This window comes from Bombus huntii, chromosome 5 (genome assembly GCF_024542735.1).
Source record: "Bombus huntii isolate Logan2020A chromosome 5, iyBomHunt1.1, whole genome shotgun sequence".
In the NCBI taxonomy this organism is placed as follows: Eukaryota; Metazoa; Arthropoda; class Insecta; order Hymenoptera; family Apidae; genus Bombus; species Bombus huntii.
The window spans coordinates 7,934,414-7,959,237 of record NC_066242.1 but is presented as its reverse complement, the minus strand read 5'-3'; the positions used below and the strand labels follow the sequence as shown (position 1 = coordinate 7,959,237).

The 24,824-nt window shown below is 37.4% G+C and overlaps 1 protein-coding gene and 2 non-coding genes across 3 annotated transcripts in view; all 3 read right to left on the bottom strand.

Moving 5' to 3' along the window:
- The window catches only part of LOC126865695 (nuclear pore complex protein Nup88), a 77,755-nt gene extending 66,513 nt beyond the window's left edge, over positions 1–11,242 (bottom strand). The window contains exon 1 of the mRNA XM_050618510.1: positions 10,957–11,242. Coding sequence (XP_050474467.1) covers positions 10,957–11,160 — 204 coding nt within the window. The 5' untranslated portion in view covers positions 11,161–11,242. The remainder of the gene's footprint in view (positions 1–10,956) is intronic.
- Positions 11,243–11,768: 526 nt separating this feature from the next.
- Trnat-agu (transfer RNA threonine (anticodon AGU)) lies at positions 11,769–11,842 on the bottom strand. Its single transcript has one exon. It is a non-coding gene; the product is annotated as a tRNA-Thr (tRNA).
- Positions 11,843–13,508: 1,666 nt separating this feature from the next.
- On the bottom strand, positions 13,509–13,582 carry Trnan-guu (transfer RNA asparagine (anticodon GUU)). Its single transcript has one exon. It is a non-coding gene; the product is annotated as a tRNA-Asn (tRNA).
- Between the last annotated feature and the right edge of the window lie 11,242 nt (positions 13,583–24,824).

Sequence of the window (24,824 nt, the reverse complement as noted above, 5' to 3'; positions counted from 1 at the left end):
AAGTTAGAGCATTTATTTCAACGTCAATGTTGATTGTGTTTGTTTAAAACAATTATAAACGTTAATGCAACATAGAAAAATATACGGGTGTACGAAGAAAAGAAGAAATTTCTAACTTTGAGGTCCGAAGAGTCTCAAATTCATTCATTTTAACAAAACGTTTCTATCTGCCAGATAGTCCTAAGTGCTTGGCGCGTTACTGTACAAACGCAACCCTTTCTTCAGCCCGTTAACAGAGACGTCTGTTTACATTATAATACCGTCGTCTATAGAGAACTCAATTAAACGTCAAACAAGATGAAATACTATGGCAACATTTTCCGAACGCTATCTTCAAATAGTTAAGTCTCGATCGTAATATCGACGTCTACGGTAAGTTACGAATGAAAATCGCGCTTAACGACGGCGATAAGGGAAAACTCGGCCTCGCGTTCCTCCTCGACGTGGCAGGTAAAGCTTATAGCTTGTAATATAAAGCCCAGTTCGGCGAGACGAAGTCGGAATAAACGGAAATTACCGGGGCCATCTTGTAATTATACGGCTAATAGGAAGGTAATTTAGTGTCTCGAACTCGAGTTACCAGTGCTGCGGACGACGTCTGTAGAAGCGGTTGGTAGCCTGCGTTGCCGCGGTCTTCGCGGAAAATTAAAATAATAAACGGCATCGTTAGGATTCATCATCTGATTTTAATTTCCATTCCAAAATGATTGCGCATTATCTCCGGGCCGCCCCGTAACACCGTTTCTGGATTTACTGCTCCAGGGCCAAGCCAGACGTTGCTCACCCGCTCGTTCGTTCACCACCTCCCTCCTCTTCGCCCCTTTTCCCTTCGTCTTCTCTAATTTTATAACCTTATTCTTTAACCGATTCTCAGAGAGACTGTTCGTTCTCCATGTATCTATCCTTTTTCTTGATTTCGAAGAATCTCCAAATGATTTGATATTTACAGGTTATCGTGGATGAAGTTTCTGCGTTCAAGAATTTCTTTGAATATTATTTCTTTTGTTTGTATTGCATTGTGATTCCTTTTGATATTATCGTCTCGTATATATTGACGTTTCATCTAATATTAGACAATGAGAAAATATTTGAGGGTATTTGTTTGACTGTAACGATTTCGAAAATAAAAAATTACCAACGACAGCGTTAACATAAGTTTCTTTGATGATAGATTTAAAGGGTTAGGAATGCGTGGGGAAAGAACAATTGCAGGGTGGATTGAACGCGTTATTACAGACGTAAAAAGATTGAAGACAATTTTTTAAATCCATCTAAATTGATACGTAACTTTGCGTAAGAACGATGAAAACAGGTATTGAAAAAGTTTCGTGTAATGCAGCAGATTTCTAATAAAAGCAACGTCGTAACACTGCCTTCGATATAGTAGCCAACTCGCTTGACTTTGTCGCAGTTACGGCAGTTGCAGGGCTGTTCAAATTTCACCTAGCTTTTACGACTATAAGACTATGCAATCTTACGTAGAAAAGCGAGCCGTTACGTTGCTTGATATAAAATGTAGCGATGAAATTGTATTTCAGTTACTTAGGTACTAAATAAGTTTTTAAGTTCGAACCCCAAAGCTCTAAAGTATATCTATTTTCTCTACAAGTATTTCATTTCAATTTGAAAAATTAACTTCACCTCGAATTCAAAATTTCGTAATCTGTATCATTTTTCCTCTGTCCCCCTTAAACTAATTCTAACAGATGAAACAAATCCACAATGCTGTCTACAAATTCCTACAAGCATTGCATGAAAAACAAACTACGAACTACTAATTGTTCAAACAATGTCATAAATATTATCCTGTACCTTTCCAATTTCACGTCCAGTGGAACAGGAATAAAATCTTTTGGCATAGAAGCAATACGAAAAAATCCCTATCACCAATCTGGCTGTCTTATCAATATACACGACGGAAACGTTATAGCAAACATTCAATTTATTAATAAACTTGGCCAGAATAGCTATTTAAATCGCCGCGTTGCTGAATATTCTTGTCGAATGTGTGAATTATGTGCCGATCATTATGTCGTAGTAGCGGGAGAGCGAACATTTCGACACGGTTTTATAGGAAAAACGGAGGTGAAAGCGTCGCGGTGGCACATCCCCCATCTCGCGCGACCGACCAAAAAATATGCGCCCGACAATTTTTTGTTTTTTTCCCCAGAATCCTCGGCCATCTCTCGTCGTACGTTTCTACGGACGCGTGTTATCGCGATCGTAACGACGCGAGGGCGCGACCGCGAGTACGCATCGGACGTGCGTCCCGACGATTTTGGAAAATAAAGTTTATCGCCTTCGTGGCCTCGCAGCCACTCCATATAATGGCTTGTCCGCTCGAAAATGTGAAAAGTATTACGTCGTTGCTCGTAGATTTCGACGTAATTTTTATGATGCCGCGCCAGCTCAACGTGTCGGCGAATACGATGATGGGAACGCGTTTTAGGACGAAATCTACCACCTTTTGTAACGATACATTGTGCGAACGGTCGTGAAGGAAGACTATGAAATTACTATTTTAACAAATTTTGCTTTTTCAACACCGCGTCCTAATGTATACTAATTCTTATCGTTTTAACGTTTCAGAGTTAAACGTTTATTTTCTAGATCGAGAATTCAGACAAATATATTTGATACTTACGCGAGGTTAAATATAAAAAAAAAAAAAATAAAACAAAAATAAAAAGAACGAATTTCAATATTATCACTGTTTCGTTACTTGCAACGAATTGGAAAACTAGCAAATTTACAAAAATTAGCGAAGAAGTAGAAAGAAACGATACCTGCCGCTTACTACGGAATTATCCAATATTTATCATCACGTCACAAAATTATTACCATTTATGCCTATAAATCTCACGATCTACAAAAATAGCTAATATATAAATCATCACGACTCGCTCCACCAAGATTAGTTACCAAAATCTCCTTGGACTATCAAAATCTTTCATCCTCTGGATTCCTTCTAATGACAATTTTAAAGATACGAAACTTGGAAATACCTGGAGTAAGGGGATCTGATTGTGTACAGGGTGTACGGTTAGGTAAATGGCTAATTAACATTACAACTACCCGGCAGGAATCTCTGGTCGTCTCGGCAGCATTGCTGATGTTCCGGTCGCGTTCTCGCCGGTGGCGGCGTTGTTCGTACTCGCGTAATTTAAGTGTGCCACCGAAGACACGGTTTCGCCATGCGACGCCCGGCATTATCATGGTAATTTGTTAGAAACAAACATTATAATTCCAGCAAGAGAAGAGAAGAGAAGGAGGCGAGGAAGCTCGGGTACCGCGACGTTGGGACTCGCGGCTCTTTGCCACCGCTGGAGGAAGAGGGTTGTGTCTCCGTAGAGGTGGCAAGAGACTGAAGAAAAGTGGTAGGGGACCAGGACCGGGCGCTTTGCTCGGAACGGCCAAGGGTTAAGACTTGGTACCCAAGTTAAAGGCGTAAGATCTACCGTGTTTTGGACAGTGTCCATTGTCTTGGGGTTATTTATTAGAGACGGCGCCGCTGGCTTCTCGTCGTCGACGCGGCGAAGACCAAACTAAGATGGTACTCTGTGCCACATAACGGTGCTGGGATTTATATCTTGGTCCACAACCAAAACGCCATTATGCCATGGCTATGCCGGAACCCCTTCTCACCCGCCAACACTGCTGCCCAAGGATCTTCAACGGAACGGGAGATTCTGCTTGTACACGATTCCGTGGGTGATTAAGTCGCATGGATGGCCGCAAAGTTTTCCATTTAAATGGATGGCAATTAGCCGTGATCAGTCTTATTGTTCGAGCTGGTAGTACAATGGCATTAAGACCAGCCTTCTGTGTGCGCTGTCGCTGAAATTATTGCTCCCTGTGTATGAAACAAACATCGATGTCTCCTTTATCTGGTATATAGAGTGTTTATATGTATTTGAACGCTGCTTATAAAGTCGGATGAATCTATTCCCTAACGCATATAGTTTAATATCCGAGCAAAGATATCGGTCTGAGAATTAATATGAATTGGTAAAATAAGATTTTTTTATAAAAGGAGATCCATTCGAAGAAGCATTTTAAGATGGTTTGATAACTATATTACAGTCGTATGTCAGAAATAAATGCCAAGTTTCGGATAACTACCGTGAAACGTTATAAAACGAATAATAGATGAATCGGTTCGATGCAGGGTGAAAACTCTCCAAGTGTCCGCCCGGAGGAAGTCGAAGAGGAACGGGACTTGAGGGACTAGAAAAGAGGGCGTGAGAAGGGGAAAAAGAGAAAGAGGTCGAACGTGCGCGTCTTCGAGCTCAGCTTCGGTAAAGAAGAGTAGTAGGGGGATGAACTCGCGCAGCCACCACTAAAATCCGTGCTGTGTGCCACTTCCTGCGCGAGGTGGAGCCGTGGAATTATTAGATATGCAACCGCGACGGCTGGCCTCCTACCGGCATTATTAAACTTAGTTATGAATGCCCATTAAAACTGTAAAGGAAATGCATTAGCCTGCCAAGGTATTCTAAGGCTGACAAAGCCACCCCCTGCGGATCGCCTGAGCCACTTCAGCTCGCTTCAACTCTCACCCACCACCGGAATATCCCATCCTTCGATACTCAGGGCAATCGAACATTCTTAAAAGGGAGCTTTCTTTTCGTTTTTAATATTCATAAATGCTAGTAGGAATAGAACGAGATTGTAAACAATATCGAAATTGGAGTATTACAAGATAAATAATTTGACGAATTTGTACGAAGTTAATGATATTGGATTGTATATGTACCGGAGCTTAATTTTAATCTTTTGAAATCCTAGGATAGTGAAAAAAGTTAGGTTTGAGCACAAATTAGCCAGTTTATGCGCGGAGTACGAAAAACTATACCTTCTTAGAGATAAATGTAGAATTAATTTAAAATAATTAATTCCTTGTGTTATACTTTCTTCTGTTCTCTCTACAGCATTATTTTTTTTTCAAAGAAGAATCGTGAACTAAATTTTTAATACACTTATCTCGCATTTTCTGCCATTTTCAGTATTTTAAAAAGCTGATTTCCCTTTTTGTCTTTGTTTCCACCCTTGGTTCGTTCCAAGCGACCCCGCACGCGTCCCGTAAGATTTAGGTCAGGCCTCTATTTATCACAGCACAGTTTTTAGTAAATTTGTGAATCCAGTGAAAACCAAAAATGAGAAACAAAGGTCTAAAGGTCGCATTTCGCGCAACAGAATATGCGAACCAAAATTTCTTAAAAAAATTCATCTAACCCAGATGGGATAATGATTTTCAGTTAAAAGGAAACAATATATCGTAGATGACTATTAGCACGGAATCATTGTCATCGTATAACATCGATAATGGAGAATATTCAAAGTATGTTTCACGCATACATGCTACTTTCCAAGATACAAGGAGTATTTTAACGGTACTCCGTTTTGCATGTATACTGCCTTCTTGGAAAGATAAAGCCAGTGTCTTGGCTGAAAGTTACATATAGACATGCTTAAAGGGTGTAAAACTTACAAGATTATATTCAAAGTTTTTTATACGTTCCAAAATTTGAAAAAAAAAAACTATACCTTCAGTAAAAAAAAAAGTATTATTTTGATTAACCACTTACATACGAAACGTCTACGTAAAAGTTTCAGCGTTAATTGTAATAATTTTAAATATCAACGCTTGAAAGCTATGTTTTCATAATCTCAGCCACAAGAAAATCAAAAAGTAAAAGATTCAACTTTCTATTCGAGAGTAAAAAGGACACACGATCCTCTGTTCGAAAGATCAGACGAGAGTTACAACGCTTGATGAGAAGACGTCTCGATGGAACGCAAAGCCTGGGCTTCGACACATATTTGTTTTACACCCTGTACGGTGGTGAATTCCGTGTACGGTCGTACAAGCAAACGACGGGGGTGCAGGATGATCCACCAGTCAGTTGACAGGCACAGGTTAGGTGGTCTTGTACGTGCTACTGAACGAGGAGGTACGTGGAGCAATAAAATTCACGGGAAGTGTTTTACATTGGTAGAGTGGAGCCCTGTGTGCACTGTGGACAGGGGCGCCAGGGTGAGAGAGAGCCTCGACGAATTCAGTAAGTGGCGGACAATGGCTTTTGTGGTAGACATGGACCACCTCATACCTCTTTTCTCTCCTTCCCTTCTCTGCCATGCGTATTTCGTTCTACCACCATGCCACGCTGATACATTTTCGCTGCTGCGTCGTTTTCTTTCTTTCTTCAACGAGCGTTGGGGATTGTGATGCGATGTCGAAAAAGAAACGCAACTTTAGGCAGCAGTTATGTAGTACGAATTTCCCTCGTTTGTTAATGGTCATATGCATATACATACATACGTATATGAGTATAGAGTGATGCTGATACAAATTCGTGGTGGAAATTGGGTTAAACCATTTGGGGTGCCTTTATGGTCGGAGAAAATCAAGTGGTTCGTTTAATGTATCTGACAGTCGTTTCTAACGCGTTTCTTACTAGATCCATCTTATTATAATTTTCAGTTAATCCATTAAGAACCAAGGTTGTATAAAAAAAACATTTCAGTTGTAATTTTTTATTTTTTCAGTCAATTCTGTTTTATACTTGATTTTCTTTTCGTTGCTGTTTCTTCTTTCACCAAGATCCTACAATTCTATAAACTATTCTTGTTTAAATTCTGAAATTCTTTTAGGGTCTCACTTACATAATAATAAATCTCTGTACAGTATGTATTTACATATTATTCTAATACACATTTCATATCTTGATATATGTCTCTCAATAATGCTATTTAATATTCTTTAATTTATTTCTGTAGTATAAGCCAGTGTTTGATCCTTAATGCATTAATAATTCCTTATTATATCCATTTAAGAAAATTTTATAGTAATTTTCTTTCATACATAAAGAAGCACCAAGCGTAAGATAAACGTTACAACACACAGTTTGAAAATATTTCCAGCGACTGAGAAACGGAGAATAATCTGATTAAAGCTAGACACCTAGCTTTTTTTTCGTACTCTGTACGTTTGGAAGCACGCGTGTAGCTACGCGACCACCCCTACACGTGTATTCTTATTGCCACGCGGTATACCAGCGTGTCCGAGTATTTACCTCTGGCAAGAAACCTCGTTGTAGGTACAAATGTCACCGTAAAATTGCTTTTTAATTATCGTCCAGAGGATTTTGCTTATTACGTGATATTCCATTCTTTCAGCCTGAGACAGGATTTTCCGTTGTGCGTTTCGACCTTGGAACGCCATTCAGAGAGTAACCACTTTTAATTTAGATAAGATGACCTCTTCCTACTGGATAGTATGTAGAAAAGCTCACGTAAGCTAGGTGAATTGCTACCGTACCATACATCGAAAGGATCTCATACCTTCTTTGTTCCTTTAACATACTAGAACTATCTATGATCGAGATACAAAGCTTGTTCTAAAGAGATCAAAATGAAAGATATTTGCAAAAATCCAGTCTTGCGAATTTATCAAATTTTCATAAAAAATTACAAATTGATGGTCTTTATCGATAATTTCAGTAACGACAAAAAAGATATTACTACATCAGAATTTTCGCGTTATTCTTCAACTTTCGAGAAGTCAGAAGAACGTGAGAAGCTACGGGCAGTGACGATCGAATTCGATTATTTTCCATAGATCACCGCGTGACTTGACGATCCTAGAGTACAGGAAAGAATTAAAACTTGTAGGTGGGAACGGGGCTAGAAGGAGGAAGGCTTGTTATCTCGACGAGAAGGACGGGCAATTCGTTAGAGCGGCGGTAAATTCGCGAATTAAAGAACTTATTCCATTTGGGCAGCCAAAGGGGTGTGAACGCTTCCTCGTTCGTATTATCTCGCGTCGAGCGAGAAGAACAAAAAGGGTGGTGGTGCAGGTAGAGGGAAACAGAAAGGCGAGGACCAACGACGGTAGGGAATAACCTGTACGAACGACCAGGGTGTGGGTGTCGGTGGGGTCGGTTGGAAGGAAGACGAAGGGAGAAAGAGCAGAGAAAGGGACAGAGAGGACGCGTTTAGACGTTCGTTCCGCTGGTAACAAAGATAACTCTATGCAATAAAAATGATTCAAAGTTTCCCGCGGCGGATGGTGGTTCCGATGGCGGAGCGGTTGACAATAGCGCGTCTTTGTCTCCGCCCCACACCCTGATGCTACCCCGCGTTGCCTCTTTCGCCCTCCTCATCTCGTCGCCACCCCCTTCTACACTGCCTCGTCCGTATCCTGCGACACCTATCTTCCGGTTTAAAGTCCCGCCGTGCGCGCCAGGGAGGAACCTCGCTAACTTTTATTATTTACGACCGATATTTCAGTCGGCCAACGCGCATGCACGTACCGGCCATAAAGTGGCCCTTGGAACTCGGCGACGATTCAATTGAGTCTTAGAAAAATTATCAAACGAGTCTTGGTCGTTCAGAATCATTGCCCTCGATGTTAACTATGTGTAAGGTGAGAAAAATAAGAGGACAGGTTATTAGGTATGATACAGGTTACTAGTTCGTTGCTTCGCAATTGGATCACGTTTGGTTTGGGTTTGTCAATATTTCCTCGGGACTCTTCGTAAATATTCTAGAAATGAGCGTTTTAAGGGTATTGTGTAGAAAGTGGATGTTGATAAGTAGATATCTAGTGAAACATTTTAAAAGCATGTAATGTGAAATTTAATGATTTAGAGAAATATACGTCAGTTGTCGCTTTAATTGCTTGTTGCGTGTTACTAAGGCGTTATACCTATTGACAGACGTGAAACAAATATATATTAATGTATTATGTATACTTCAAAGGGATGTATAGTAGGTTAGTAATAACTGATTAATCTTATCCCAGAAGATACGTATTGATAACAGATATATAAAGAGAATTTAAAACGAATGTAATTAAATAAGTGAAGCGACGAATAATAAAATTGTAATTGGTCGATTCGTAGGCAGAAATATGTCTCTCCCGTTTAGAAATAAAACAAATGTTATATTACAAGAATATATTTTAACTCAGTTTTTAAAATCATCGCGCACGCCAAAAACGTATTGCTTTAAGAACAATTGCTATTCCCCATACTTCCATATACCCAATAAAATTCTACCAACCCAACAAGTCCTTTAAATTTTTTCTGGAGATTCTGGAGATCGAGTAGGGAGGAACAGCTACAGAAATATCCATAGAAAAAGGGGTGGACCGGCAGAAGCGGATAGAGGCACCTCAGGATTTTCCCTTATCAAATCAACGGGTGAGCGAGCGATGATCGGTCCCCGAAGAGAATGAGAGAGATAGAAAAAGGAAGAGGACGAAAGAGGTTGACCCTTGGCGAGACTTCTCTATTCCCCCTCGGCGCGTACTCTTTATCTACCTACCTACGAATACCCATACGTAACCCAGTTGAAGGGTCTGAATTTGCATTTTATTCGCAGTTGTGGACCGCGGGTTCGTGGGTAACGTTCCTCCGCGGTACGGACATTTATTTTAATTAAATTACTCCGGAGCGTCGAACAACCCATTTCCTATAAATTATCCCCTCACCGGTCTTTTGGTCTCTCGCGCGTCCGCTTGGTCGGTCGCGGTGGCGCGCGAGCGCATACACCAGGACACCCAGGCATTAATGTACCCGCTGATCCCACGGTGCCATTGAAATGAAATAAAAGCACAGCCGAGAACGAAACGTTCTGCCCATTCTCACCGTAGCGAGTTCGCCATGCCGCTTCCCTTTCATTTACCACGTAATCATTTTCCACTAGCGCGCGTATGTACGTACACCGATTAACCAGCGGGACATGGTTGTAGTGAGAGGCGCACGCGCCCTCCCCTACAAGTGTGTATATTGGTATCGTGGACCATAATTTAGCCAGAGCTTAATCGGTCCGAATCAAAAGTTCGCCGGAGAAAACGCTTTCGCGGTAATCGTCGTAAAGCGAACGCATCGTGCCGCGGTAATGGTCCAGGTTATCGAGCAACTTCTGCTTAACCAACGACCAAATGTCACTCCCGTTTTCACGGAACCATTAGTCCGACCAAAGTGATCGGAGCCCTTTTCGCACGACTCTCGTAATTTCTTTCATTGCTTGGGAATTTAAGCTTATCCGTTGAATGTACTTTTAACGATCGAGATTTTTAATTGGAATAAGAGCATAGCGTAAATGGGTTGGTGAAAAGCGAGTTAGGAAGGTTTATCACGTTTATCGATGACTGGGTTTTCATTCTATACTTAGGCTGTATTCTATTTGTACATGGTAAACTTTTACGGATATCAATTACGAGGGTTGATTGCCACATTTCTTTTGACGACAAAATTTTGCATATATATAATCCTTAATAATAATCGATATCCAAAGAAAATTTAATGACTGAACAAATGGGTGACCAATTAATAAAAGTGTAAGAATGAGATTCGTAAAATCGAAATTTGTATGAGTCATTATACAAGAAAAAGTATTAAAATGAATCTGCACAAAATTTTTAAACATAATAATATTACTGCATTAAAACATAATAAATACAAATTGCTGCTTCAGTATAATTTTTACTGTACTGATTGTACACTTTTAACACTAATATACTATAAATTTTTTAATTTTTCGGAATTCTTTTAATACAGATTATATAAAAACAGGTTACAGTATAGAAAGTAGTTTCTAGATATCAATAAGTAAAATTTATATAGCATTCATAACAAAAAGTGTACTATTTTCATGTATCAAAGAAAAAAATTTTTTTAATTTTCACGATAAAGTTTGAATAATTTAAAAGAACGAAGTATACTATCGTTTTATTTCCATTATATGATGCTACTACATGTTATAGAAGTTTAAACGTACAAAGACAATAAAGCAAAGCGCTTGCGCACATTTTAAGAAACGTTATGGAGGTTAGTTAGGTCTGTATACAACAAACTATTAGACGTAAATATATACTTCATCACTAATTTCAATTCATTTTTGTAGAAATCATGTAATCTGTCTTTGAATTAAATGTTGTTGACTTACTTGATAAGGAACATCGTTTTTTCCACGCGCTGCCGCAACGTTTAATGCCATCACACAAAATTCCTTCGGATTCCACACGTACAGCATATTGTCACGAATTTCTAAGATGTTCCTCGTATCCTTAATATTCTTTGGCAAACTCTTCACCAAATCTACAAACAAAGGTTCTTCGTTCAAACGAAGCGGATCCGTATACGAATTCATTTTCGTGCGAAACGAGGTTATAACACGGCGCACTACACCAAACGACAACAACGAAGTTCCTTCACTGGTATATTTGGCGCGCAAGGCAGCCACCTTTGCAAAGTCACATATGCGTGGCGACACTGTCGCGTAAACTTGGTTATTCGTCTTCAGATTTTATTGTGTTTTTTTCTAATAAATTCAAATAAAAGAAAATACATAACAAACTAAGGCTATTTATTCTTTAATATCAGGTTATGATACGAATAGTATAAAAGTATAGCCTATTTTTTTATTTATATATGTATGTTCGACTTCAGAATATTTTTCATACAGATAACATTATGCTGATTTTATATTAATAAAAATTTATTAAAAGACTGATGAGTTTGTATTTTACTTGTAATATATTGTATTTTCTTATATGCAAATTTCTAAAGTATGTATACATGTATACATTTACGTCAATAATGTATATATATATATGTCAATATGTATATCATATCGTATGTATAAAAATTATTGTTTTACAAAAATATAAAAATCCGATTTCATTTATTTCAATACAAGCATTTCGATTTTATTTTTATATGTCGGGGAAAAATAAAAATACTTGCTTTTGCGAGCGAAGGCCCCGGAGGGATTCGAACCCTCGATCTCCTGTTTACTAGACAGGCGCTTTAACCAACTAAGCCACGGCGCCGTTGAAATCAGATTTTTATAACTTTTAATTTATAGATAAAAATTTATAACAATTTTGTGTACAGACGATTTATATTTTTTTTTTCTTTATTTAAACCGACCAAGAAAAAATTTGGCCAATCAAAATGAAATTTTCTGGATATCATAGACTAAAATAGGAGACCTGAAATATAAAATCCTAGCTTCGAAAAATCATGCATTCGAATACAAATACCTATATACGTATGTATAATAGATCCTTTAATGCTAGCATGAATATAGCTGAGGTACAAATATACGTTACGTATATATTACACTCAAAACTATTTAATGAACGAAAAGAAACGATCCTTTTAACCTCTTAGGTACGGTTGAATTTTGTGCAGGGCTGTTTCTCTGTACGACAGAGTTTGACGCGAATTACGCGTAAACGATACAGCACTGCAATGTGTAATGGATAATGCTGTTCTCTATGCAAGCACATTGGAATGAAGTTTTTGATAATTAAATTATAATTTTTCTCAAAGATATAATGCATATACTTTAACTTGAATAATTTACTTTAATAATTAATAATACAATTGAGTGTGATATATTTTAAAGCAAGGAACGACACATAGACTCACGTTACTCATAGCGCGATAGTGTTTTTCAAATTGCTCTTTCTTTCTTCTGCTTTGAAGCGACATTCTGAGGTTGAAGATTCTAAAAAATTAGAAGGATACGGATCGGCCTGTTAAAAGGAACATCTAATAATGGTATATTTATTTTAACGGAAAGTAACAATTGATGTCTGATACTGACAATCAAAAATTGATACTGATATCAAAAACAAAGATTATATATTCTGCCTGTATATTGTTAACACTATTATAAAACATTGCGAGAATGAAAATAGTGTAAAGCAAGACAAATGAAATACATCATTTAATTCAAACGGTGAGCGAATGAATCAGTAGAGTGGCGCGTTGTAATATAAGATGACATCCGCGAAAGCCACTATAGTGGCGCATCGCACCTAAGGGGTAAAAAACAGACATCAATATTGGTTGTGTTAAATAAATCACGAAAACACTGTCGCCAACAAGATCTAATAGCAGCGAAGATTTATTACATATATAGGGGGTGTGTAGGGACCAGAACGCATGACCGCGAAACTAAGATACATTTTAGATCGACAATTTTATCCAATGATGCCTACCAAATCTTGTCCCGATCGGCCACTGGTGCCATTTGAAATAACATACTATTAATATAAATTGGGAGCAAATATTACATACCATTTATTTCAATACTTCTGTGCTAATAATCATTAAATAATTAATCATGAAAGACTACTTTTAAAAACAATCAGTTTAGTTTCAGATTTAAACACCTACATTTCAAACACAATTTCTTCATAATAATCTCATTTCATTTCATCATAGTCTTATCCCATAATCAAATTCGCATAACTGAATTTTACCTTTAATCTATTAACATCGACTTCGTGCACCCAATATGTAATATTTGATGATAATCTTCCTAGTAAAACAATAATTATAGTCTCTCAATTATAAAATAACGTTAGTAGTATTACTCTACTTGAAAATGTTATTGTTAATGTTAAAATCAGGTGCAAACGAATGAAAGATATTGATTTTACGCTTATTATTGTATGCGTAAAAGATTCCAAAAACAAAAGAAACCGCCCCCGGGTGGGCTCGAACCACCAACCTTTCGGTTAACAGCCGAACGCGCTAACCGATTGCGCCACGGAGGCCGATGGTAGCGATGTTTTTTAAGAAGATGACAGTTGTTTTATTTTTATTTTATTATATTTCGTTATCAAACTCATATAATTGATATGTTTAACTGCTTAATAAATGTTGAATCTATTTTCGCATATTTTGTTTAATATTATTTCTGAATATTCTTCGTTTGTAATGATATAAAAATGGAAGACGATTTTTCACTTTGATGTGATTTGTAATACGTATATAGTACATCGGTATTGAAAGAGATAATTTTACGTTTATTCAATAAAAAAATATGAAATTAATAAATATACCTAATTCTTTGGTATACTTAGTGCGAAGCGTATACAATAGCATAGTAGTTTTTATACAACAGTTCGGGAGAATATAACCTCTCAACTTATAACATTTTACATTTTCATATCACTATGTATGTTTTCAAATGAATCATATGAGATATCGAAAGCGTTATTATGAAAAGAAGAAAAAAAAGAAGGAAAAGAAACGGAATGGAACTGTACGGTAACACATTAAATACGAAGACAGCAGTCTATACATATTAAACTCGTTCAAAGCTAAACATTAAAAAATAGTATCCAATTTTCTTAATCTTCACTCCTGCAAGTTAGTATAATATGATATACATTTTTTAAACTTCTGTCTCGTTTGTATCAAACGTCTCGTTTATCTTCGATAAAATATGTAAAATCATATCTAAAACGCATATCGAACAGATGTAGCTCACTTAGGACCTACTGCTAACGAAATATGTATCAGTCCCTGAACCGGCAGTGAAAGAAGGGCTGCGTCGAAAGAGGACTACAATGCGTGGTGTGCTAACCAGGAAATAGTCCGGCAGTTGCGTCGAAGCTATATACGGTTAATTAAATGGGGTTGGCTCATTAGTAACTGTCTATATGCAAGGCGATGGCCGAGATGCGATTGGAGGGTGGTCCCAAGGTGATTTATCCGTCACGATGGATCGCAGATGTTCGACTGGTACGTGGCATGGGTCGTCACAATCCCGTAATTAGGAACGCGTTTCGTTTATACGCATGCATAATGAAATCATGTTCCTTTTTTTCATATGATGGATCGATGATAACGCTTGTAATTGTCACGTGACATGCATGGATTATTTCAATATATGCGAGTCTTTATCGAGTAGGATGTTATTCTTGTCGATTTAAAAAATTGTTATGATATACTTGAATATTCTTATATAAGAGAAGTATTTGCAAGTAACGTCATTATGAATCATTTCTAACATTAAGGGATTTAAAATCTATTTCTGATTAGAATGATTAAAAATGAATCGTTTTAGGAACTGTAGAAGGAGAATAATTGTAACTGCAGTTTTCTCAATGTATTTAGATACTTGTTGTCAGGTATCTCTAAGCAACTGTGCAATTCTAAAGTCATTATCTCCTAGCTACGAGCAAAATAGAAGGTTCAGAAGAAGATAAAACTTGGAGTCGTGCATTTTTACAACTGTTAGTTTTGCTGGTTCACTATTTATTACGTAACACGATCCAATTGATCCTAGCCTTAAACCAGCTTTCTAAGCATACCTACCAAGAGAAGACACTTTGGTTTGGGCATGCTGACATTAACGGCCCGTTTAAATTGTGCGTTTAATTACAAGTAAGAGACAGTCGCCATGAAATTTATCGGTCACTGTTACCATTCCCTCTGTTCCTAATCTACGAAGCAGATATCTACGGCTAAACACAACAGAACAAGTCCTTCGCGCGCAATAAGACGTTCCCCGTTGCTTTTTAGTGTCTGTCCTCAACCATGTGATTAGGTTTATCAGAAACTTATGTCAGGTCTATGATAAGCGACCAATTGCAAATTCTATGAATCGCTCCTTGAGAACATAAAAAAGAAAGATAAAAATCATTCCGATTCCGCTGTAAACTTCGAATTTCTTGTAAGTCACTTTTAGTTTACTCTTAACTGAGAAAAGAATTTTGCGAACAGTTGAAATGAGAAATCACTCAAATTTAAGGAACTTGCTAATCATAAAAAATATGATTTCTTGGTCGAAAATGATTTAATGGACGCAGCAAAATACCATCTTTGAACAACTCACTAAAAAACCAACAAGAGAGAAACCACTGCATATATGTATATGTATAGTGTTATCAATGACACGTGAATATTAACCTGACTTTAAAATATTTGTTCTCAGTATCGAGACATTTCGTTTAAGAACAGTATGAGGAAATGTCACGTTCATAAAGAGCGCCTCTTACTGGATAGAAATTCATGCCCATAAATCTAAGCGGTTCCGCCGAGAGGTCGAATCTTTCTCTTGAGTTCACAACCCCGTGTTTTCACCTTCTCTGTTTCGCTATCAAGCTTTTCTTTCTCTCTCTTTCTGTCGTTTTACACCTCGAAAACCCGTCTCGAAAGCAAGGCACTTTGCAAGCCGCGGTTGGATGTCTATGATGAAGGTGAGCACATCCTGTAACGATGTAACGGGTGAACATTGCTCACGAAATCATGACGAATTCATTCGAACTGCGAATTACCTTCCGGTCGACGGAGTTTCGCTAAATGTCCGGAAGAGGGTACATATGCAAAACGCGTGATCATCAATATTCCATCGTGGTAAACGTGGCCGAGGAATCTGGAAATTCTGTCTTGCCCCTAGTATTTGCTTACTTTGCCGGATAAATTAGAAACCGTCGATTAATCAACAATTCTGGTTCGTTAACCGCCAGCTACCCCTTTTCTTCGTTACCCAGCTCTAGGTATATTTTGGAATTATATTACGTATTATTTTTCTTTATATGTTTGTTGTATATTATTATCATGTACTATTGTTATCTGAACTATTTGTCTGCATTTTTATACGAGTTAAGTTGTTGAAACATTATTGAAACGTACGAAGCTCGGAAGTAAGTTATCTTAAAGTTCCAAGAAAATAAAATGTTTCATCTGTTATTTACTTATCATTTTTACTCGATTAGCATTTGATTATTTTCTTTATCACGAAGATATATTTTCGATAACTGTATGACAGGATTGATTATATACTGTATAAATATCACCCCCCCCCCCCCCCCCAAGCAAGTTTCGTATTTCGTAGTAACAGTGGAAACCACGTTGCTGTCTGCCTAACAATCAATTTAGCCTTTGGCTTTAACATCAAAGCTATGGTTGTTTCTCGATTCATCCATCAACCGATGATCGTCGGACTCGTGCGTGTGGCAGAACGAATACCGAACACCCGGTAGACAATACGTCTTAACACTCGTAGGTTATTGTGGCGTTGAAAGGGAGTAACTTATAGGGGCATTGGGAATTACCAGTTTATTATTAGGGAGATAGCATAGAGGGCCAAGATCAGGGGTTGCTGTTAATTCTCCTAACACTTGGCTCCCCGGAGAGAACACGCCGCCTTAAGACTTCCACCGTCTCAACCCATTCCGCCATGCAGCACCGACATCTTGAATCGCTGCCGTGTTAATTAGTACGACTTTAAACGCACCCGCATGTGGTGGCAATCAGGACTGGTTGAAATGATTTCGCTCGTCGCCCACGGAAAGATGTAATCTGTATTAATAACACCGTCTGAGCAACTGGCTCAACGTTTGCAATTGAAAAATCAGTCTGTTCAGAGACATTCTTGAGAGACACTGTAGAATGCGATGGTATTGATGATACAAACTTATATAGACAATATTATATTCTTATTAGCTTGTTGCATGGTAAATGAGAAAATAATTTAAAAATCGTAGGGAATATGATAAGTTACATCTTTCGTTGTTGCCAATTTTATAATACTCCCTTAATCTCTTTCTTTGACTTTGGGGCTAAACATATGTTTCTACCAGTTTCCTGAATATTTCCAAAAGATATTGATGATTACAATATTAGTAATTGTTGGTTTTTTATAAAACTTTGTAGGCATACCACTTATTTCTATAAAGTGATCATATCTTCGAACGTAACAGATTGTTTCCTCCTTTGTGTTAGAATAATGTCCGTTTAAACTCCAAGTCTCACGGTCTCCATTTGTTTTAAAACGAGTATTTGTAATCGAAGTGAGAATCGTCCAATTTACTTATCTGTAAAGACCGAAATCATCATACTTTCTTCCTTATGCCGTATTCTATCAGAGACAAGCAGACATTTTTTTCGCATTCCATCTTCCCTCTATAAGAAAGTTAGCGTCGTCGAAAAAGCTATCTCGCGGCGAATGTTTCTCGGCGATTACGCGAATCCCGATCGAAAGAAGCGGAATTCAGGAAACGTCGTGTCAGAATGAATTCACATTTGATTCCTCCACACTTTACATGCGACTCGTACATACAATGCAGTCCATCGGAAGTTGTCATCTACCACTTCCGCTATCTGACTGCAGCATGTCTGTCTGACAGCCACCCCTTCGTTTCATCTCCACGAAATTCTGACGTATTCGCGTATAATGCGTATGTACACGTACGTTTTCAACCCCACGGAATATCCATAAGCTTTTTCTACAAAGAAGTGCTTCGCGAGAAGGATGACTTCCATTCGCAACGAAAGGAGAACTAATAATCTGTCATACGTATAAATCGAATTAAAAAAGCTATTTCTACGAAATACAGGTTTATGTATTCGCAATGAATATGTCTGGCCAATCTAAGGTCTCATCCAAATTAGTTCAGTTACTTGATGTTACTTAAGTTCAACAAATATTCGATTTTTGATTTATTTTAATGTAATGTTCATGTACTTACGACAAATCGAAAGGTATAGATATGCACGTGATATACAAAGATATATATAAAATACTCAAGGTAGAGTATTCTTTTAATAGTATCTAGCGGATATAAGAGATTTGCGTTTAGATTTCGATACTCTAATTTTATTCACAAAAATATGGGTTTGCATAAAAATCCGCAGCTTAATTTAAAAAATTTCCTTCACGATTTGGCCAAGCTACATCACGTTTGACGATATTACGTGAAAAATCAAACTTTAATATACAATCCAATAATGGTGCGACATTCATGAAGAGGCTCTCTTTACGCTCGGTACAAAGGCACGCGCGTTCTGAAACCATTTTACCCTAATTACGAAGCGATCCTATTTAATTATACAGAGTGTTTCGTTCCTAGTCTTTTTACACGATTATCTTTGAAATTATTTGTCATCGAAATGAATTGTAAGAGTGAAAGAATAATCCGTTTTGGGCATGATACAATAAGAATAAGCTTTCTTTGAGATGCATGTTTTAAAAATTGCGTTAAGTCAGCTTTATGAGAGAATTTCAACATTTCGAATATACATATGTACAATTCAATCGTATACTGCGATGAATAATTGCAAGTGGAAATGATATAAACATAAAATAGAATTAGACGAAATAAATTTCTATAATATATAATTAGATATTCCGCTGATAGGATGACATAGTTTCAATTTCTGCCTTATTATAAATATTCATCCCCATATTATATATAATATTCATTATATTATTATATTATTCCATAATAATATTCATTCAAGTTTTCATGGTGACATTCTACGTTATAAATTTGTTAAAGATTGGAAGCTTTTAATATAGAAAATAAATTTGATATTGTAGCTTTAAAAATGCAAGAAAATAGTCGTTTACGTCAATGAAGCGAATAAAAGAAGGTCCTATTTTCGAGCGCGCATTAAATACGAATAAACCACGGCAATAACCAGCTCGAACATTTCTCTTGTCCTTATCTCCGACATTTCATTAAGCATGAGTGCTTTCGCTGAATCGCCAATAGGAATCAACCAAATCAATTATGGCTAACACCTAACAAACTTCCAGCTAATTACTTTCTTGCAGGTATATCATCGTTGAAAGGGTTATGGGGCAGTGAAACATTCATATGTTCTTGTGGCCATAATCATGAAACGTTATAAGTTCGCAACTGATTCTCCTGATAATACTCCCCCTAAAATTCAAATCCTCTCATTATCGTACAATTTAACCGTTTCATTTTTTTAACGCTACAAAATCCAGTCGTGTCTTTCTGATCAATTATTGAAATAGCTGAATCGATATAAGCTAAATATTATTATATTTTCACTAACAAGTACAATTAAGCTTTTGTTTTGAAAGAATATATTTAATATTTTTCTATGTTTTGTTAAAATAAAGCGGCTAAAATAACATTAATGCTCAAAAAACATAAAGAAAACCGTCTTCGTATATAATAACGCCTTATTCTGTTGATCGAACTTGTTAGCGGAAAGAACCACGTTCATGAAATAGGATGAAAACACATTTTTCGAGTGGTGTCACTTTTGTTGCAAGGATGTGATATGCCCGAATTAGATAATCCGAAGATTGATTAAGAGAAAAATTGAATTGTTGAGCAACGTGTTAATCCAGCCTGAGAACTGGAACATTTCTGTAAGCCAGGGAAGATGAGTTGGCGTGGCTTTGACGTATGGAAGACGTCGAGTGTGGGTTCGTACGGTGGTGTCGTCGATTCGTCTTCCCTTGCCTTTCACCGATGGCGAATCCTTTTCGTTCTACAATTCTCCGGCATCTTGTATAAATGGTGCACGGGTCTGGCAGCCGTCCGTTGGCCAGGACTACATCGTTCTTGCGCAAGATTGCTCTGTTCCGTAGCCTGTTCGATTTATCAATCGGTTCCTTCGGTTTTCATCTCCTTTCATCGTCTTTACAGACATTCGATTTCCTCAATTTATTGCTCTGTCTGCTGTTTATATGCTGTTCTTATACGAAGATCACAGGTGGAAAAAAGACATGAAAAGTACAAATTTACTCATTTTCCAGTTTTTATGTTATTTAAAAAAGTTACAAAAAAGAATAATTAAGTAGGGGAATAATCTATTATGTTCAAAAATATATACCTTTTCGAAGAGACAAATTCATGAAGTTTCGTGAAAGAATTAACAACATATCTAATATCAAAATTATTATAACTAATATTTTTGAAATCAACATTTTTGTTGTAAATATTTGTCAGGAGAACCCATAACTAAATTTAATAAAAAAATAGTTTCGATAATATAGGTTGAATTATGTGGTAATATTCAAGGTATTGAATCATAGAATTGCTTTCACGTGAGAAAGAGAAATCTGACTTATGTCTTCCTCTGTGGTATTCGATCCTATCGTTCTACTTCATTTCTCTGTTATTCGTAGATGATGTCTACGTATGTATATTCTCAGTCACAGCAGTAAAATAAATTCTATCACGATGACCGTATTAATATAAACAAGTTTCAGTGGCGAATAGAATCCCTGACAGTTCTGAATGAAATAAACTTACGGTTGTAAAAGTCGGGCAAAGATGAAGCTAGGGACCAAGAGACCAGCGTGATAATATATGTACAATATTTTTAATTGTTGACGTTAAAATGTGCCCTCCTGCTTTTTTTCTCGTTAACGTGACGTGGCTACGGGTGAGGGTCAGGAACGTTCCCGTCACATTTTCGGTCGAGCCCTCCGAGTTATTTATTTCACGCTTAAAGAATCACCTACCGTCCATACCGGCGTTATCCGCCATTGTACATGGTCGACTTTCGGCGAACTGTCTTCTGCAAGCACGGTAAAAATCCGACACACGATGTCGTTCAACTGTCAGGACGATATTATAAATTGTACAAACACGAAGTTACAAGAGTTTCGGAAATATTTTACGTTTCGGTTGCTTAAATATCTGTACCCCGTGGAAATTTTGTGTTCAATTTGTAAGAAACCTAGTATTAGTCATTCTATTCTTAATTATTTTGCGTGCCAACTATAACTACACTATCTATGTTTATGCAAATTCACACTTTTATAGGTACAACCAATGCATTGAAACTTAAATAAAACTGTTTTATTATTAACGACTTTATCTTGACTGAATCATTATGGAATAAATTTTTGATCACAGAATATGAAAAGAATTTTAAAAACTAAATACACAGCTACTATTACGCATATTAAAGGTACAGATTCTCTCTAATGTTAGATTTCAGAGTTGGTAAATTAATGGAAACTCGAAGAGAATTAGCATTAAAACAGTTACTTAGATGGTTATCTCGAATATATCATTCGTCCTACAATTTTTAACGATTACCGCGAAAATAACTTATTTGTCGGTCTTGGATCTAACTCTTAATATCTATTACCATGCTTTTACTTGTTTCGAACTGTACATTTTTTTTTTTTTGCAAATAGCCTTCACGTTTCACGTTAAAAGTAATTACATTCACCGGTAATTACACTAACCGCGAGCTCACGATGTCGTGTGAATTTATGACGAATGCAAGAATGGCGTGCACGGTGAACGGTTATACGTATACGGAGTCGCTGCTCGCATGACAAACGATCAGGGAGGGTCGATCGAGTATTGGCACGATCCGTGCACACCGAGCGATATAAATGAATACGACATATAAATGAATTGTGTCTCTGGGGTCGTATCTTACGGGGAATATGAAACATTAATGGAGAAATGCATTTTCGCCAACGGAAACGAATGGCTCGTGACTGCCTGTCGATTTATTTCCGACGAAGGATTCTGTCACTGACGACGTCCGGAAGACACGCACCGGAATCATTATTCGGAGGAGGAACCTCCAAGGAAACGTCCAGAACGTAGCTTCCTTGCCAAGAATTCTGGTAATTGATTTTCTGATTTGATGGATGATCTGAATCGGTTTTTCTACGCTATTTTATGGTTACTCAACAACCGTGAATTTCATCAAAAAAAAAAAAAAGAAAAAAAAACGATCTATAAATATCTACACGGTATATAATAAAAAATATAAAATACTGATAACCTTTTCCAGCTTTTCTAGTTTTCACTTGAACTAATTGTTATAGTTTTATGTAGTGATACCTACTCGACATACGCGAGCCTACCTTTATCAGTGAAACTTACTTATTACAGTCGTCTATCCCTTGTACATCGTCCATCGTTGATACCCTCCAACACTAACAAGTTGTAAGAAGATACTCATCATTCCGTTTAGTTGAAATATCGCGAGTAGCAAAGAGAAAGCAAGATCCAGCGTAAAAGGCGAACCAACCTCGCGGAGGTCTAGGGAGGCGGCAGATTGCGCCGTCGGGTATTTGCATAATGATTGCTATTACTATTACCGTAGCTGGTAGCTAATCTATAATGCAGTTTACACGATAACCACCAATGCATCGGGGACATGAAGATATCCCGTTAACATTCCTAGCGGTGAGGGAAGGGAGCGCTCCCTTCTACTGTGCAAACATCAACGAGATGCTATCACAGCTACGGTGTATCATCGCAGTTGCATAACATCGTCGTCATCGTCCATGAAACGAAAGGCTGAATCGTGCTTGAGTCGGTACGGTAGATATCGCCGATGGAAGGTTAAGGGGTCGCTAGCCGACCGTCTTCTTATCGACTGGAAGCGCCATGCAAAACGGCTCTCTGACTCCCCGATAGAAAGGGGTAGCTGCAAACTGATCTTACATTATTTTCCATTCGCGCACCCTTAATACGTCTTCGTCCGCGTTGAGCGTTAATAAGCCATGCGAACGACTGAGTCTTTTTTGAAAATATTTGTTCTTACTTTACTTATTTAGTTCTTTTCAGATATTCAGATATTGTAATTTTTCTCTTATTTATCAATATTTCAAAAATATTAATACCTTATTTATGTGGTTCCCTTTAGGTACTTCTTAGGTCTCGGTAAAATCGTAAAATTAAAAGGAAGACGAAGTTGTCTTTGCCACTAGTCATCGAGTTAATTTCTGTAGAAATACTTATTGGGTTAATACGTACGAAATGTTTTTTCGAAGTAAATGCATTGATACTGTTCATTACATTTTGTTGTGCCGTTAATCGTTATCAAACATATCTATGCAATAAATCGTTTCTGTACGAAGAAACTTTAAAAGCAGTATTTGTAGACTTTGCAAATTTTGGAACTGATTGAATTTTAAATCGAAGATTATTTCGTATGAAATATAAGGAAGCAAAATAAAATTAAAATTAGTATCTATAATGAATCTTAGGTTTTCCTACTTTAATTTCGTAGTGTTGTGTGTAAACTTTCGCTGATCTGTTCGATAGAAGACTAAAGATTTATGAGTATCGTTCGAAAGGATACCATAACGTGTTTCAGGTTTGATAATGCCAAAAGAATCGCTGGTATTTTGCTGGTTCTCGTACGAAATTACAGTTTGGCGTGACCATCGTTCTTCAACTTCACGTCCATTCGTCGTTCCTTAAAAAGTATGATTTGCATAGCGACCGAGTGTCACTTTGGTTTCGTTTTGAGGAATAATATCGTACACACGCTGCTTTTTCTCATTCTACACATTTACATTCGGATAGGTGCACGAATACGTAGTTGACGTATAAGTTATCTAAAAACCTTTCAATGAATTTTCGTGTCTCATAGGAGAATGCGTATTTACGTATGGTTTTCTCCTGTTATTGAATCCCGGATGAGTTATGGCCATCCAATAGAGGGAGCCCATGAACAATATATTGGATTCACGATACGCATTTCGCGTGCTTCGCGATACTCAAATTTCACTCGGTAAATCACTGCTGCCTTATTCGTTGCTGCTTTAAGGGGGTTGACGACAATCAAAGATGCCTTGATTCTCGAGCAGAAAATTCCATTTTCTTTTGTCATTACGATTTTTTCATAAAGTCTACACATCGAACTATCTATTTAAGGCAGATGTGATTAATCTGAGCTCTACTGATAGATATACGAGGAAAGTTAATTACCTATGTGAATAAGATATGATTATTTCCTCAGAAATTTTCAAAACATTTCCCGGTACAAGTTTGCAGCTTTTGTACTAATATCTACAAATATTTGCAATGTCTTTTATTTTAGTCGTCAAGAAGTGGTCGATTCGTGGTTTTTGAAAGAATCGATCAGTAGGATCGAGTGCGGATTGAATTATTGATTACGACGAAATTAAAAAAACGGGGTCCGTTGTTGCGTTCACGTGTATCGTAGATTATATCAGCGCCACCCTATCAATTTCAACCCTCGAACAATATCTGGCAAACGGGAAGATATCGAGTGCCTTGGGGGGGCGTGATCCCTTATGTGTCTTGTCGTATTATAAAATATTGACATGCATTCACGGTAGATATTTTAGGTGACGCAATGCTCTATACCAAGGTAGATGGGGACAGCTTTAATAATACAGCAGCCGATTTTCAAGTTTTCCCTGAATGTTTTTCATTCCGCTATTCCCGTTTCTCTTTGCCTCCCTACGACTCATCTTTTTGTCGTTCGATTCTTACGTCAGGTGCCTTTGCT